Consider the following 16591-nt stretch of genomic DNA (forward strand, 5'->3'; position numbering starts at 1 on the left):
ACATTGTCTGAAGATTTATAAGATACTTTGTACAATTTTTAATTAGTCAATATAATATAATGTCTTTATACTTGTTACAAAGCTCTAATCAAGAGAAAAGCTGTTACGAGCTTTAAAATATAATATTTCAAAAAAATTATGATTCCGAACAGATATAGCCCATAAGTTTAGGCCCTATCCAATGATAATAGGCGAATTTTGTTAGAAAATAGTATAGGTTTAATATAGCTTTTTAAAATTGTTAATTAGTCAATAAAACATTTATGTGTTTAAATTACTTTTCAAACTCTATTCATATATGTGTTTAAATTACTTTTCAAACTCTATTCAAGTGAAAATCAAATATGACCTTTAAAATATATCTTTTAAAAAACATATGACTCCAAACAAATGGGCCTACAGAATTGAATGTATCTAATGACAAAGAATAGGCAATTTTCTCTGAAAGTCAGCATAGGCTTAATGATAAAGAAAAATGTTAACTAGTGGATAAAACATATCATTGTCTCTATTCTTTTCGAACCTTTATACAAAAAAAAAAAATATATCTAGAGTGTTAAAAATAAAAAATTATGATCTGAACAAAACCCTATATTAACATAAAATTTATCAATGCACAAGAATAGGGAAAACTCTTGTTTAGAATAAAATGGTAAAATTGTGGATAAAACATATCATTGTCTGTATTCTTTTAAAACCTTTAAACAAAAGAAATACATCTAGAGCCTTTAAAATACAAAATTCATATAAATTAATATAAATTCATCAATTCAAAGAAAAGGGAAAAGCAATCAAATTTACGAATTTAAATGATTTAGCTTTAAATTGTTATTAAATTGGTAATATTTGAATATTAGATTTATTGTGATAATTAAATGTAATTATGATGTGATTAAGTTGTGTTTTTATGTGATATTTCGTGTATGTGTGAACTTAAATGTGTTTTGTTATTATCGTATTTTGTTGTTTTCATAGCTCGGCTACTCGTTATTATATGTGATTGCGGAAAACAGCACACCACGTGATGTCGTCACTAAGAGTTTGAAGTCAGCGACGGCAGAAGGAGTTGACTACGTGGAGCTGGTGGTGAGTTGAGTTATGTATCATTACAATTACAACCGACATCAACACACAAAATAAAACACAGCATCTATTTACACAACATACCATTCACCAATCTACACCAATTCTTACCTAACAACTACAATTTATTAAACTTAAAACATATTGAAATCATTATCCACACGATAAATATATTTTATTGTGTATTTTAAATGTATTTTACGATCAATGTTGATCATTTGTTGTTGAAATTTCGAAAAGGTTGACGAGCAAAAAATAACAATCATTATGCCTTGACAGAGTGACAGAAGCAGCTCACAACCAAAACAAAATTGTTTAAAAATTACTGAAAAATCAGTTTTACTAATGGTTACAGAACTTATGTGATAAGTGTATCTTGATTGGCAACAATTACTGTATTTGTTGTTTATTCACAATATATGCTATCCTTTGTACGTTAATGAGCTGTCCTTGATTAACAGTTGTTTCAATTGTGTTATAGCGGGGTAACACTCCACTTCATGACTTGTTACGAGCTGACCATTCGTTTCGAGATCACACAGACGCAGCCAGTCTCCTTTTAAAAGCTGGAGCAAATGCCAACCTAAAAAACAATGTAAAGTATATAAATGATGACGACGCAGACGATGACGACGATAATAATGATGACAATGATTATCATAATGATGTTGTTGATAATAATTAATGATGTGATAGAGCATACTGAAATTAATTATGGCAATGATGATTTCGATGTTAATGGTGACTAATAATGATATTATGATTTAGGCCTACACTAGGTATAGATGGCTATTCAATATTGTTGTAGCAACCATTAATTTTTTGCTTGACGTTTTAGCGTTAATCTCATCATCATCAGAAAATAGAAACATAGGCTAATGATGGTTATGAAGATGGTGGCGGTGGTGACGATGACAGCAAACAATGATCTTTATCATCATCATCTGCGTTGTCGTCGCCAACCGATCAATTGAAAAAACTTTTTATAGCGCAAACTTCCATCGCAAAGCCGTAGGTCTACCACAGCTACAACGTAATTGTTACCACTGATCCTACTCCCATTAATTAGTAAAACATGAATCTCTACACGATGCACATGTATAATTAAAAGAATAATTAAAGTGAATGTAAATTTATAACAATTCAATTTTTGTTGTGATTTTTATTTTGTTTAATTTTTTGGAAACCTTAATTCATTTGTTTTTCTTGATTAATATTAATTTAATTCATGAGGTATGATCTGTGATTGTCGTTGCAGCGTGGTCAAACACCAGCTGAATTGTATATGGAGAACGTATGTACGGTGTACAATTCTACAAACAAAGGAAAACTGAAAGAAAAGCTCATGCGTCTTTTACAAAGTGAGCTGTTCATACGAACAGAAGTTCATAATTGTTTAATTAATATTTGTTGTTTCATCAATCATTTTAAATACAAAAAAATTATAAAAATATTTTTTTAAATTAACTTGCCCATTTTAAAGTGACATAAAAGTTATCAACATAAACATAGAAATTGGTGTATTTAAAAAATATCTACCCATCAATTTACAGCGAAAAATGATAGAAACACTTCCAGTCACTGTGTTTTATTATTTTTATTATAACGTTTTGGTTTAAAAATCAGGGTACACATTTTTTAAATTCAATAATTTTTATGCCACGTTAATTATTTGTATGCTATTGCAATATGAGCAAGTTAATATTTCAAAATAACTTTTTATGATTTTTTTTATATTAGCAAGGGACATCTTTAAAATTAATATTATTAGTATAATATTCATATTTTGTATATTTTGCATGACATTCATGAAACACCAAATGTAAATTTATTTTTTAAGTGCATAAATGTATTTTTGCTAAAGAGCCCTACGTTAATACACTGACGCCAAATATTGTTTTATAGCTGTATTAATTATTTTGATTATAGCGATCCAGGAGCCTATTGGTGGCGCTTTAAAATATTTCACAGCATTTTTATTTTTGCTCAATTTGTATCATACATTAAATATGATAATGTAAGACATTTGTTCAATGATGAAAATATAACAACAACCATAGGCCTATATTTTCTTTGTTCTCCAATTTATCGCCCCTAAGACTAATTTTTAGCTCTCTTGGAATAAATAGGTTTTAATCATACGTTTTTGTTTGCAAACTTGCTTTTATCTGGGTAAAAACTGTTATGGTTACATATTCACAAGTCTGGGGTTGACCAAATAAATGTTAAACCATTGATACAAATAATTTTTTTAAGGAAGTATATGCAAAATCACAATTGAATTAATGAGAACGGTATCGTATCGTAAGATATACAGATGAATGATTTGGTGAAAACCCCTCTTCTTTTTATATTTAACAAGTTTTATGAGGCAATTCATTGTAAATCAGAATTATTTATGTTTAAAGCGGGGATTGTTCCAACGGAAATCTTGGCGCGTGGGCCCGAAGCATTGGAAGCTTTTAATGATGCTCTAGCTGAGGGAGAAACAGAGGTTAATCAAGGAAAGACAGTTTTCCTGGGCCTTGAGAGGGTCGGCAAGACATCTACTATCAAGTCATTTTTAAGGAATATGTAAGCTAAATATTTGCTTTCTACGTTAGTTAACCAGACAAATTTGAAGCCTTAAGTAATGCTCTGTTAAGGAACATGTAATTCAAATCGTTTGTATTTCTTTCAATAGGCCTAATCGACAACTTAAAATAGTGTATCAATTCAATCATATTAATCCATTATTTTAAGTACATTTGCACACATTTATTTATATATTTATTTATAAATTCTGTAGTGAAAATGTATTTATTTATCTTATGGCTTATGCATCTTCTATGCCAATTAAATAATAAAACAATAATTTTCATTTTGCTTTAGTTTTGATCCAAACGAGGGTATTACTGATGCAATTGCGAACACAACGGTGTGTACCCATGAATGGCATGATGAATTAAATTGGGAAGAGACATCACCTGAACATTGTAAGTAGTTGAGTGTAAACATTTGTACTCGTTTTAAGTCAATTCTCTTCACAATTGGGATTACTGTAAAATATGCAGATCACCATGATTTATGGCAATGATGATTTCGATGTTAATGGTGACTAATAATGATATTATGATTTAGGCCTTCACTAGATATAGATGGCTATTCAATATTGTTGTAGCAACCATTAATTTTTTGCTTGACGTTTTAGTGTTAATCTCATCATCATCAGAAAATAGAAACATAGGCTAATGATGGTTATGAAGATGGTGGCGGTGGTGACAATGACAGCAAACAATAATCTTTATCATCATCATCTGCGTTGTCGTTGCCAACCGATCAATTGAAAAAACCTTTTATAGCGCAAACTTCCATCGCAAAGCCGTAGGCCTACCACAGCTACAATGTAATTGTTACCACTGATGCTACTCCCATTAATTAGATATGCAGATCACCATGATTTTCAAAGTGAACAGTTTAAATTTAATTACTAAACTAAAAATAGAAAATTATTCTATTAAACGATATACTTCCTCTCAACAGCTGGCGCCAGTGACATGTATGAAGTGAAAATGGCAGATGCAATAGCGAAAACAATATTAGAAAACCAAACGAAGAAAAATGTAGTTCAAGTAACAGAACAAGTGAGATGTACACACTTACAATTTGGTGATATTTAATTATTATATATAATTCAAAATTATTTGAATATCTAATGCTATTAATAATGACAATTAATGAATAAAATACAGCTGAAGTATGGAAATTATTAATTTCTAATTATTTTTGTTTACATTTTATTTCAAGAGCGTGTTATCACCAACTACAGCAGAAACGAAATACAATCAGGGTAAGACATTTGTCTTCGTTCTGGTTGGTGGGTAAGGACTGACATTTAGGAATATAACAGGAGGGGTAGAAATAGTCATATGTCAGGGAAGATCCACCATCGCAGTTTAAGACGCACAGCGTCAGTCATTTGCTATTTCCTAAGAAATTAATTTAGTTTTATCACATTATATTTTATTCAATATTTCCCACAAAGGGCTCCCACAAGGCACTATAGCCTTATTACCAATGCACATCGTAAAACAATTCAAATCACAGCATAAGTACAGGTATGGAGGCATATAGAATGAACGAGTTTGCAAACTAAAAGTTTTAAAAGTACGTTATCTGCTAAAAAATATCATCTGGAATAGTACATTCAAAACTTCAAAGGAGAAAAGGATCGAAAAAAATGCCCTTACTGACTCACTGACACTTCACTATAAATGTTCAGCTTAAAGGGTCAATGAAAAACTTCTTTGGTTTTGAATTATATATTTTTTAAACTTTTTATATTTATTCTTCTACATAAGGGCAATCATCATCGAATGTTGACGCCAGAAACGCGAAAATAGAATCGGATATCGAAAAACAGACAAAGACACAGATGAGGCCAGAAAACATCAGTCACAGACAGATGAAAGAGGTCCCAGAAAGTATCGCCAATGAAATTCAGAATGTACTCAAGTTTACAAGAGATGCGACAGGAGATTGGCGAAAGTCTGGCAACAAATTTATTATGAACATCTGGGACTTCGGAGGCCAGCCGATATATCATGTGATACAAAGAGTAAATTCATTATAATAAATAAAATAAAATTATAGTGGTTACAAAATAAAAAAAAAATTCTAGCTATTTCATTCATTTTTCGATTAACTGTTTGTGAATAATTTTCTCGTAGATTTTCATGGTATCTTTTGCCATTGTTTGTGTGGTATTTAACCTAGAAGATGATCTTGACGCTCCTGCTAAAGTTAGGGATCCTACCACAGTAAGCAATAAGTGTTATAAATAATAAATTAATATTTATTTGTTTTATATATATATATATTATTTGTTTTATATATAAATATATTGTAAGGTCGGAGGTTCGAGTCTCTGCTGTGCAGATTCGCTTGTGTCTTTGGGTAAGGCTACATTGCTTCAGTCCACCCAGCTGTATCAATGGGTACCAGCAAACTGCTGGGGACTAACCTGCGAAGGACTAATGTCCCATCCAGGGGGAGTACAACTCTCATCATATTTGACTCAGAATATATTAATATGTACAATATTTTATTTATTTGTTTGTATTTCAGGGTAAAATGTATCAACATCGAATGACAAATCTTCAGTTCATTCTTTACTGGATTCGTTCAGTATACACAAACAGTAGAGATTCAAAATTGGATGATGGGCAACCTTCACCGCCAGTACTAGTTATTGGTACGCACTTAGGCAGCCTCGATGGGAATGAAGAGGAACAGAAAAGAAAGGTAAACAACTACGTCATGCACAATGTAAACAACCCGACAGCAAGTAATATTTATCATAAACAAATTTAAGACAAACAAAATTTGAAGGTAATCTGTTACGCTCCATAAATTAATGCCTTTTAAGGCATTTATTTATTTATTAATATACTTAAAAGTATATTCATGAAGCAATTTCCGTGGTATAATTTTATACTGCATTGTTAAGGCCTGGGTTTTATACTGCATTGTTAAGGCCTGTGTTTAAGGCCCTAAATTTGGGTTATTCGCTATTTATTGCCCTTACTGTGCGTTTTACATTGACATTGATTTTATCTCTATCTGACGGTTTTAGCAAACCGCATTATAAAAGGATGTTAAACGCAATTACTATTTTTTAGTTTTTCCTACAGTACATTTCCTTCTTGAAACCTGCAAGTTATCCTTCACTATACAACTGCCCAACCTGGGGCGGCGCCAGGGGGCTTGAGCACCCCCCATCGGTCTGGTCAAGCCACCCTCCCCCATCAGCAAAAGCTTGTTGGGCAGTCGGACCTAAAAAAAAAAAAAAAAAAAAGTTTTAGTTTTCGCATCCCAGTACTGTACTGCCTACGCCAAGCCAAATCTGTCTCGGCAATCGCTTCGTCTGGGTCTGATCAGTCAAGCAGAACATAACAATGGTGAATCGACCATTGGCAGCCATCATAGAAGTCCCAATTTTTGTTTTAAATCTTGGTTTGGCAGGAGGCAACCCCTTCCATACCCACCCCCGGCTAGGGCCTTCAGCCATCAGATAATGCTGCGTGCTATATTTACACTCATACAGTAAATACTTATTTTCATCGTCATTGGTATTGATGCTTTTACTACTACTAATCATATGTTTTTTTTAATGTAGGCCGAAGAAATATTCAGTAAAATTCGGGCAGCTATGGAAGGAAAACCTTATGAAGCATTGGTGTTCCCAACTTTTTTTGCTATTGAGAACAGCTTGCCATTCAACAGGAGCAACGCTTCTAAAATCATGGAGCAAATATTAAAATTCGCAAAGAAGATGGTTAGAAAACTACCTTTGAAATGGTTACTTGTTCAGCAGGAAATCCAGAAGCTGAAAGTAAAGCATATCTATCTACCAACCAAGAAGGTAGACATTTGATAATTTACAGAAAGTGCGATTTGGCGCTGGGGTTGTGTTTCTGCTTCTTAACCTTGCGGTCGGAGGTTCAATTACTCGCTGTGCAGTTTGCTTGTGTCCTTGGGCAGACAGCAAGAAACGAGCACAAAAGAACAGAGAGGAACGCCCCAAAAGTGAACTATCAAGCATCATCTTCCAGTTAAAAAAATAATTTAATAAATTTGTCACTGATTTGTGAATACACTACTGTATACCGTCTTTGTGAGTTTTCTCTATCTCTTTCTACACTTGTTTAAAACCATTAATCTTGAGTGTTTTTTTTCTTTATTAGGTGATCTCTTTAGTTGAGCGGTGTGGAGTCAAGAAAGATGCTCAAAGGGTGCTGCTTGAGTATCTACATGACCTTGGCGAGATACTCTACTTTCCTGATGACGAAGCCTTAAGGGATATTATTGTTTTAGATCTGATGCAATTAGTTGACATGTTCAAAACAATAATCACCGTTATTGACCCTAAGCTTATGGTGAGCTAAATTCACATCATCATATTATCTTAGAACCACAGTTCTCAACCTGAGGTCTAGACTTTCTGGGGATCGGCAACATGGCAAATGGGAACAAGTTGGAACTCTATTATTTTCTCAGACAAGATAGTATAATACATACTCGAAATGCATGTCAATATTTCGACATTAATTATTTCATCATCAGGAATGTTTTTATTATTATTATTTTAAAAAGTTAAAATGGTGTAATTTCAGAAACGAAAGTACAAAGAGGCCTGGAGTAAATTGGACTCAGGGGTTCTCGAGGAGCATCTGTTAAGACATCTCTGGGAGAAGTTCAGATTTTCAGATGAGACGTTTGACTTCTTTGTATCACTCATGCAGAAGTTTGGACTGGTGTGTGAGAAAAACATTACAAAGGTAATTTTAAATATACAGGTATCCCTCCAAATACAAATCACTTTTGACAATAAATGTCTTTTATATATTAGTTTAATTAAATACCAGAGCTGCTAAAGACCAATATTATTAGAGGGAGACTTTTCTTTTTTGTAAATTACAGTTGAACATGCCATCAAGTCGAATCCAAAATGGATCGACTTGCATAAAATTTGACTTACAGATCTAAGTCAAATTTACTAAATTACTATTGGAAAACACAACAAGTTGGCATGTAAAACAGCTGAAGTTTACCTGTAGTCTGTTTCATAACACCAATCTCGGATGATATAAACAAATTACAATTACGGTATCATACCATGAACTTGTTTAAAATATTACCTTTTTCTGAAAACGTTACACTACGTAGTATTCTTATTGTTTTCCAGAGTGGTTTTCGAGGCCGTTTACAAGAGATTCTACGTGAACGTAGACGTATTTTCTATGTTCTTTTACGATTGAAGCCTGAGCATGTCTATAGGCCCTCTAAGGATGATGGGAAGCATGCAATTTCAATTTTTCATGACTTCGGTCGGTATCTACCTGATGATCTTTTCCAGCGAGGAGTAACTAAGTTCATTGAGAAATTCCAAGTACAAGACAATGAGCCTAAACTCTCTTATGAGCATGTGGAGTTGACTATCGATGAACTTCACAAAGTGGTTATGAGTGTAGAAACAATCAGGAATCGTCGTATGTTTAAGGTAAGTACAACTATTGTGATACTTTTAATTTTTTTTAAATATTATTTTCATTACTTTTATTATGAATAGAAAGTTTATACATAATGGTTAAAATAGTATTCTGAATTTGTTTATATAAGTATACAAACACAATACACATTGAACTACACATTTCAGACAAATGCCGCAATAAAATTAATAATCAACAATGCCACTATAACATTATCTACGCCACTATGATGAGGCAAAAGTTTCTGTTAGCAGAAATGGTCCATAGTGAGCTGTCAGGTGGCCGAGAGTGAGCTGTCAGATGGTCGAGACGGAGCTGCCAGCAGCCCCATAAGTTAATCGGTTTTAAGAATGTCCTTTGGGAGTTAACATCAGAGTTCCTGGCCAGCAACATATCGGAATGTAAACAAGAAACACATTACAATCACTCACTTCTAAACGTAATGATCTCATGGAAATAATGATTTATAATAATAAGAAGAACCTATCGCTCTTCAACAAACCAGCAGGATTTATTACCAGACTTTTTTTCCCCAAAAACTCGGGTGCCATGGACCATTACTGTTAATGGCCAAAAATGCAGCATGACCATAAACATCGTCGTCACAACAATCATAAATCATTAAAAATATATAAATACAGCACTATATGTAAATGCAATACTGTTTTGCAGTGTGAAATATAAACATACAGAAAAAAACTTCTATAACTGCAACGAAAGCAGTAGAGTATCAAAATCATATTTGTCTTCAAATGACGGAGGCTTAATAATGTTATGTTTTCTAGACAACGATCGCAATCTTGGAACCCAGTCAGCAAGATGAGCCCTCACCAACAGTGTGTAAGAAGGTACGTACTACTGTACCCCTTTCATTGATTTGAGACACTTTGAAAAATTTATTTGAATGTTATAATGGTTTAATTGTATTATTTTCTTTAAAATACATTAATTATTTAACCTATATTTTTCATCTGCTCCAGGTACTGAGATTCCTCGAAAAGGAACTAAAGCTGTTTTGTCTTAGTGGTGTACGAGGCATTGAATTAACGAGGTACATTGCTTGCAAATGCAGTTCAGACTCAAGTAGAGCTCACATGCAAATCGTGCGTACATTTGATGAGGATGTGCTGCCATGTGGAAGCAATATATTGACGCGCTACCGGAAACTATTTGGAGATGACGTGCCACTATTGCAAGGTAATGCATATTTATGTCATTCAGTTCTGCTTTGGTACATCTATTTGGAAAGAAATTAAACAATCAAAATAATCAAAAAAGACGGTGTCTGTAAAATGTTACAATATAAAACATGTTACTGCCTATTGCCAAATGTTTAAACAAAAACAAGAGACATAGTATTCTACCGATTTGCTCTTTATAAAAACCCTACCAAAATTATTCCTCATAAGCTCTGCTATGAGAGAAAATAACATGAAATCGAAAAAAGAAACAAGCAGGAACAACTTGAGGTGTTATCAAAGGTAATGTGTTGAACAATTGTTAAACAGAAACAAACGACATAGTATCCTACTGCATTGCTCTATATAAAAATCCTGTGCAAAATTATTCCTCGTAAGCTCTGTTATGAGAGAAAATAATAGATATCAAAAAAGAAGGGCCAACGTGAAATGATCATAATTAAAGCAAGGTTGAACAATTACGAACAACTTGTGTTATTAAAGGTAATGTGGTGTTTTACCTTGATGTATTATTCCATTACTCTCTAGATCGTCCACAGTCTCAACAAGTGGTACATATACCAACAGGTATGTTTATGGATTTTTTTGCAATAATGGATCACAGACTTTATATTTATTCAACTGAACATACACTTTTGTTTCAGTGGTTCAAAACAATTTGATACGTTCAATGAGAAAGAAAAACAACTAAAAGAAACTAAAAGATTTATATCTGATGTAAGATGGTGCTAGTTTTATTGAAAACAAATGTTTTGTTTAATACAACAAACTGGTTTTACTGCTGAATGATGGTTTAAAATTTAATCTCATGCTATTATTTTTCCTGAATCTCCAATCACTTATTTCATTATTTATTCGGTCTTGATGTATTATTCCATTACTCTCTAGATCGTCCACAATCTCAACAAGTGGTACATATACCAACAGGTATGTTTATGGATTTTTTTGCAATAATGGATCACAGACTTTATATTTATTCAACTGAACATACACTTTTGTTTCAGTGGCTCAAAACAATTTGAAACGTTCAATGAGAAAGAAAAACAACTAAAAGAAACTAAAAGATTTATATCTGATGTAAGATGGTGCTAGTTTTATTGAAAACAAATGTTTTGTTACAACAAACCGGTTTTACTGCTGGATGATGGTTTAAAATTTATTCTCATGCTATTATTTTTCCTGAATCTCCAATCACTTATTTCATTATTTATTCGGTCTTTTAAACAACATTATGCATAAAACAGAAAGTGAAAAAAGTACTGAAACTTGGGTATTCAGGGATAAATTGCGTTGGTATCATTTTTTTTTTTTGTGAAAGTTTTAATCATTTTAAGGCTAAATAAAATTGATTGCTAGTTTCACGTGCCCATCCTCATCAAAAAAAAAAAAAAAAGAAAAGAAATAATATTTGCTATTTTTCAAAAAAATGTTCTTTTTTTTTCCAAGAACAATAAAAATAATGACTATCTGAAAAAATGATATCAAGCCTAAGAAGAAGTGGGAACAAAAATGGAAGAAAAACATTACAAAGATTCATTTTACTTCATTAAAAAATTATATTAAATTTATCAGCCTGTTTACCATTAGTATATAGGATAGTATATAGCAAACAGTAAATACTTCACCAAAAATAATTTTAAATCCTGGACATGAAACTAACACATTGGGACAATCACGTTTTATATATAATAATGTGTCCATCGATAAGTTACACAAATTAAACAAATTTTGTATAAGTTTTACATTTTACAAACACGATTTACAACAGGTATGTTTATGGTTTTTTTCAATAACGAATCACTTACTTTATATCTGATGAAGATGGTGCTGGTTTATTTGAAAACAAATGTTCTGTTGCAACTAACCGGTTTTAAAAGTCATCTGTACTCTGCTGGATAATGGTTTAAAAGAGCTCATGCTATTATTTTTCCCGAATCTCCAGTCACTTATTTCGTATATTCGGTTTTTTAAACCGACAACATTATGCATAAACAGAAAGTAAAAAAATAGTACTGAAATTTTGGGAGACCATGGGTCAATTGCGTTGGTATAATTTTTTTTTTTTTTTAGTGAAAGTTTTAATTTTCTTTTAAATGGAGTGTCTAAAACTCATGTCAGATACAGTTGGGATAATTACATTTTCAAGTAATAATTATCTTGTATGATAGGCTTTGTGGATGACGCCACCATTATGACAGTTTCTGACGATTTAAATCTCAGCTGGAGAAGGTTTGGTGTCCGTTTGGGACTTAAGTGGTCGAAAGTGAACAAGTTCAATGCCGATGATACGCAGACTCATAAGGCTGCCGAAAATATGATGAATTACTGGAGGAGCAGCCTCAGTAGCGATATTCATCAACGTAAAGTGTTGTGCACTGCTCTGAAACAACATAAGCTACGTCAACTAGCTGAAGATTTCCTTAAGGGTGAAATTAGCGATGAAAATGTTGTCCCTCAACAAGCAGGTACGTATCTCAAGTATTTCAGAAATTAACCTTGCATTTTTTTTCCTATAGTTTATTTCTATTTTGTTACCAAAGTAACAGACAGTACACACCAGTGTCAATGACGTCATTAACTATAAAGTGTTTTTTACTCACTGTGTAATCTCTATTATTTTTAAGTAGGAAAATGTTTTAATGATCAAGATTTGCTGTTCATCTGTGACAATCTGGATCCCGAATCATGGAGGAGACTGGGAGTGCATCTTGGACTCAAGTGGACCGATATAAAAAAGATAGCAAAAAACAACAGACTGATCGAAGAATGCATCATGGAATTGCTGGTTACTTGGAGGGATGACCAATTAAAGAGCCAACAAGTACCAATCTTGTTGAAAGCTTTAAGGCAGCAAAAGCTTGTTGGACTTGCACAAAGTGTATGTGGAAGGCATGGTTACAATGACGAGGCAGAAGCTGCACCAACTCAGATAAATATGCCTCAAATTCCAACAACAGTGCAAGGTTAGTAAACATCTAATAAAAAATACTGCTATTTTCCAAATTAATTTGGCCTACCATTTTCGCACCAACTGAGAAACTGCTAGGAAATTTCCGATACATCATGTTTTGTGCTCTTTTATACAAAGAGATATATTTCAAAATTATTAATAATGAATTTTGTAAACACATAACATTATTTTAATTATTACAAGTTTTGTATTTTCAAAATTCATTATTTCTAATAGACCATTAAGTCCTATATAATATTATGCTCAGACTAATATTTCAATAACAACTTTATACAATACAGGTCAGTGAATGCAGAAAATATCGGCCACATAGAGTATTTTTTTTATTTATATGTAGTACATTATCATCAGGCATGGGGTGAATCTCGGATATTGAAAATAGTCCTAGTTTATTGGTTTCAATGAAAGAACAGTTTAACAATTTTGTTATTGGTTTATGTGTATTATTCTGTCTGAGACGTCACAGTTTATAAGTTTAAGAGGATTTAATTGTCTATACAGTATTATTATTGGAAATTATGTTCTATTTCAGGTTGCTTAGATGATACTGACATGGTGTTCATCTCTGACAAACTTGATGGCAATGATTTGATAAAATTCGGCATCTACCTTGGTATGGAAAAAAATGAAATAAGTCGAATTGCAGCTGACGTTTCTCCACCGATTGTAGATGCGTGTATTGAAATGTTGGTACAGTGGCGAAGCAGACAGGAAACTGAAGTAAATCATCTGAAAACAATTAGCGATGCACTGAACAAACTTGAACGAATAGATATCAAGGAAGAACTTGTGTCACACTACTATAAAAAATATGGAAAAATTTAATCAAAAGTGATTAAAGGAACAGTTTTAAGATGATAACAGTGCAATAAAAAATGACACAAAAAAATATTTTACTGTTGTTTATATATGAACAGACATTAGTATAATAATATTGTAGACTAACCGCTATGCGCTTTACATTATTACCCTGGTCACTGGATCAAGAACATGGAACACAACACTCATGCCCCATAATGTTGCAGCTGTAATCAGCGTATGGTTGTTTGAACCTACCAGGTACCCACTAGTACTCCTGGGTGGAGAGAGACAACCATAAAGTGCCTTGCCCAAGGAAACAAGCGACTTGCACAGCGAGAGTTTCGAACCTCCGAACTTAAGGTTGGGAGTCCAAGCCACGACCGATGCGTCAACCACTTCTATGGCAATTTATAATTCGGAAATTATATTTGTTCACTTTCGATCAGCTAAACTGCATACTTTTTTTGATGCTGTCATCAAGGACTCTCGTACTGAACACACAATGTACATGAAAACATTAATATCAACTTTATTTTTGGTAATATGTTTTAAAAAACCAAAAGGTAAATTGATTAATCTCATATGCTGCAGCCTGAGGGATTAAGTTTGTTGCTACGTTGGGGGTCTTTACAAGTTAAACGCTGATGCAATAGGTGTGCATTGGGGAAGGTCACATTGTAGCATATTAAAAGTTTATTATTCTCATGATGATATGTCAAAGGTTGTGTCGTACGGCGCTGTCTGAGTTGGGTTTTGATGAACTAAACTCAGTAAATTATTTTAAGCCGAATCTCTTGTACTCTTCTGTTGTATATTCAGTACTGTACATCCAAAAATACTTCTAAAAGGAATGTTGCAGGTAAATCGTGTATAATGAAACCCACGACCTCCAAATAAACGTGCTTAGTGGGTAACTGAATGCAATTTATTTTTAATTAGTCTCATTGAACTATTATTAATATTAATATTATTATTAATATTATTATTATTATTAATATTATTATATTATTATTACTATTATTATTATTGTTATTATTATTATTATTATTATTATTATTATTATTATTATTATTATTATTATTATTTATTATTTTTGTGATGAAAAGTTAACACAAATAGTTTAATGAAATAATATGGTGGCTAAACAAACATTACATACAGTATATAAAAATTTTTTGTTCATTCAACGACAAGATTTACTCGTTTTTCCCGACCGCATGAGGGAGGGGCTATAGCCACCCCAGCCTCTCGCCCTTTGGCACCACCACTGGAAGTAGTTAGGCCTCCCCTGGCCCATCAAAATCAGAAACCAGACTCGTAAGCAAGACCATCCTCGACCGGATAAACCGTGACCTGCTCACAAAAACTCAAATGAACCAATGGAAAAACACCGCTGCTGTCACAGAATGGTTTAAACATATCCCATACAAATCAAGCAGCACATTCATCTCCTTTGACATCGTGGAATTCTACCCATCCATCACTAAGAAATTGTTAACAGATGCGATCCAGTACGTACGAAAGCACACCAGCATCTCCGAACACGCAGCAGATATCATCATGAACTCACGAAAATCAGTATTGTTTGGTAACAATTCAACATGGACCAAGAAAAACTCGGATGACATGTTTGACGTTACTATGGGGAGCTTCGACGGGGCCGAAATATGCGAACTTGTCGGATCCTTCGTCCTCTCCTCCCTCATCCCAATACTCGGCAAAACAAACGTCGGTCTCTACCGAGATGATGGCCTCGCCGTCATGAACAGTCTATTACCAAGGCAATGCGACAAAATGAAGAAAACTATTATATCCATCTTCCACGCATTCGACCTCCGTATCACCATACAGGCGAACATCCACACCACCAACTTCCTCGATGTTACACTCAGCCTAAAAAACAGGGTCCTTCAAGCCTTACAGCAAACCAAACAACCAACTACTCTACGTCAACACCAAATCCAACCATCCCCCATCTATCCTGAAACAAATTCCCGCATCCATTAACAGACGCATATCCAATATATCGGATTCCAGTGAATCATTTCATCAGGCCGCCCCCGACTACGAACAAGCTCTGCAAAACAGCTGATTCCAGCACAAAATTGAATACCAACCTCCGCAACCAAAATCCCAAAAAAGTAATAGAAGCAGACAAATAATCTGGTACAACCCACCATTCAGCAAAGGAGTTAAAACCAACATCGGAAAATCATTCCTTAACCTTGTAAAGAAACATTTTCCGAGTGGCAACATTTTGCACAAGCTGTTCAACAAGAACAATGTTAAAGTCAGCTATAGCTGCTCAAGAAACATGGGTAGTATAATCAGAGCCCACAACAAACAGCTTCTGGTTGCTAAGCAACAACAGCCAGATAAACTCTGCAATTGCAGGAAAAAAGATGAATGTCCACTCTCTGGAAATTGCCTCACCTCATCCATCATCTACAAAGCCACTGTCCACTCAAATGATGACACAAAATACTACATCGGGTTAACTGACACAC

General features: G+C 33.4%; 1 protein-coding gene across 1 annotated transcript; it reads left to right on the plus strand.

The window, feature by feature from the left end:
* Positions 1–1678: 1678 nt before the first annotated feature.
* On the plus strand, positions 1679–14108 carry LOC117103422. Its single transcript, XM_033243961.1, has 19 exons — positions 1679–2444; positions 3492–3657; positions 3955–4058; positions 4606–4706; positions 4870–4912; positions 5424–5680; positions 5793–5882; positions 6190–6366; positions 7241–7486; positions 7809–8000; positions 8238–8402; positions 8810–9124; positions 9899–9961; positions 10094–10310; positions 10841–10879; positions 11201–11239; positions 12481–12777; positions 12937–13275; positions 13816–14108. Exons 1-19 carry the CDS (start codon positions 2369–2371, stop codon positions 14106–14108), a joined length of 3219 nt encoding a protein of 1072 aa, XP_033099852.1. The 5' UTR covers positions 1679–2368.
* Positions 14109–16591: the final 2483 nt, after the last annotated feature.

This window comes from Anneissia japonica, unplaced genomic scaffold, assembly GCF_011630105.1.
Source record: "Anneissia japonica isolate Jap-2015-1 unplaced genomic scaffold, ASM1163010v1 scaffold1272_len640109_cov177, whole genome shotgun sequence".
NCBI classification, from domain to species: domain Eukaryota; kingdom Metazoa; phylum Echinodermata; class Crinoidea; order Comatulida; family Comatulidae; genus Anneissia; species Anneissia japonica.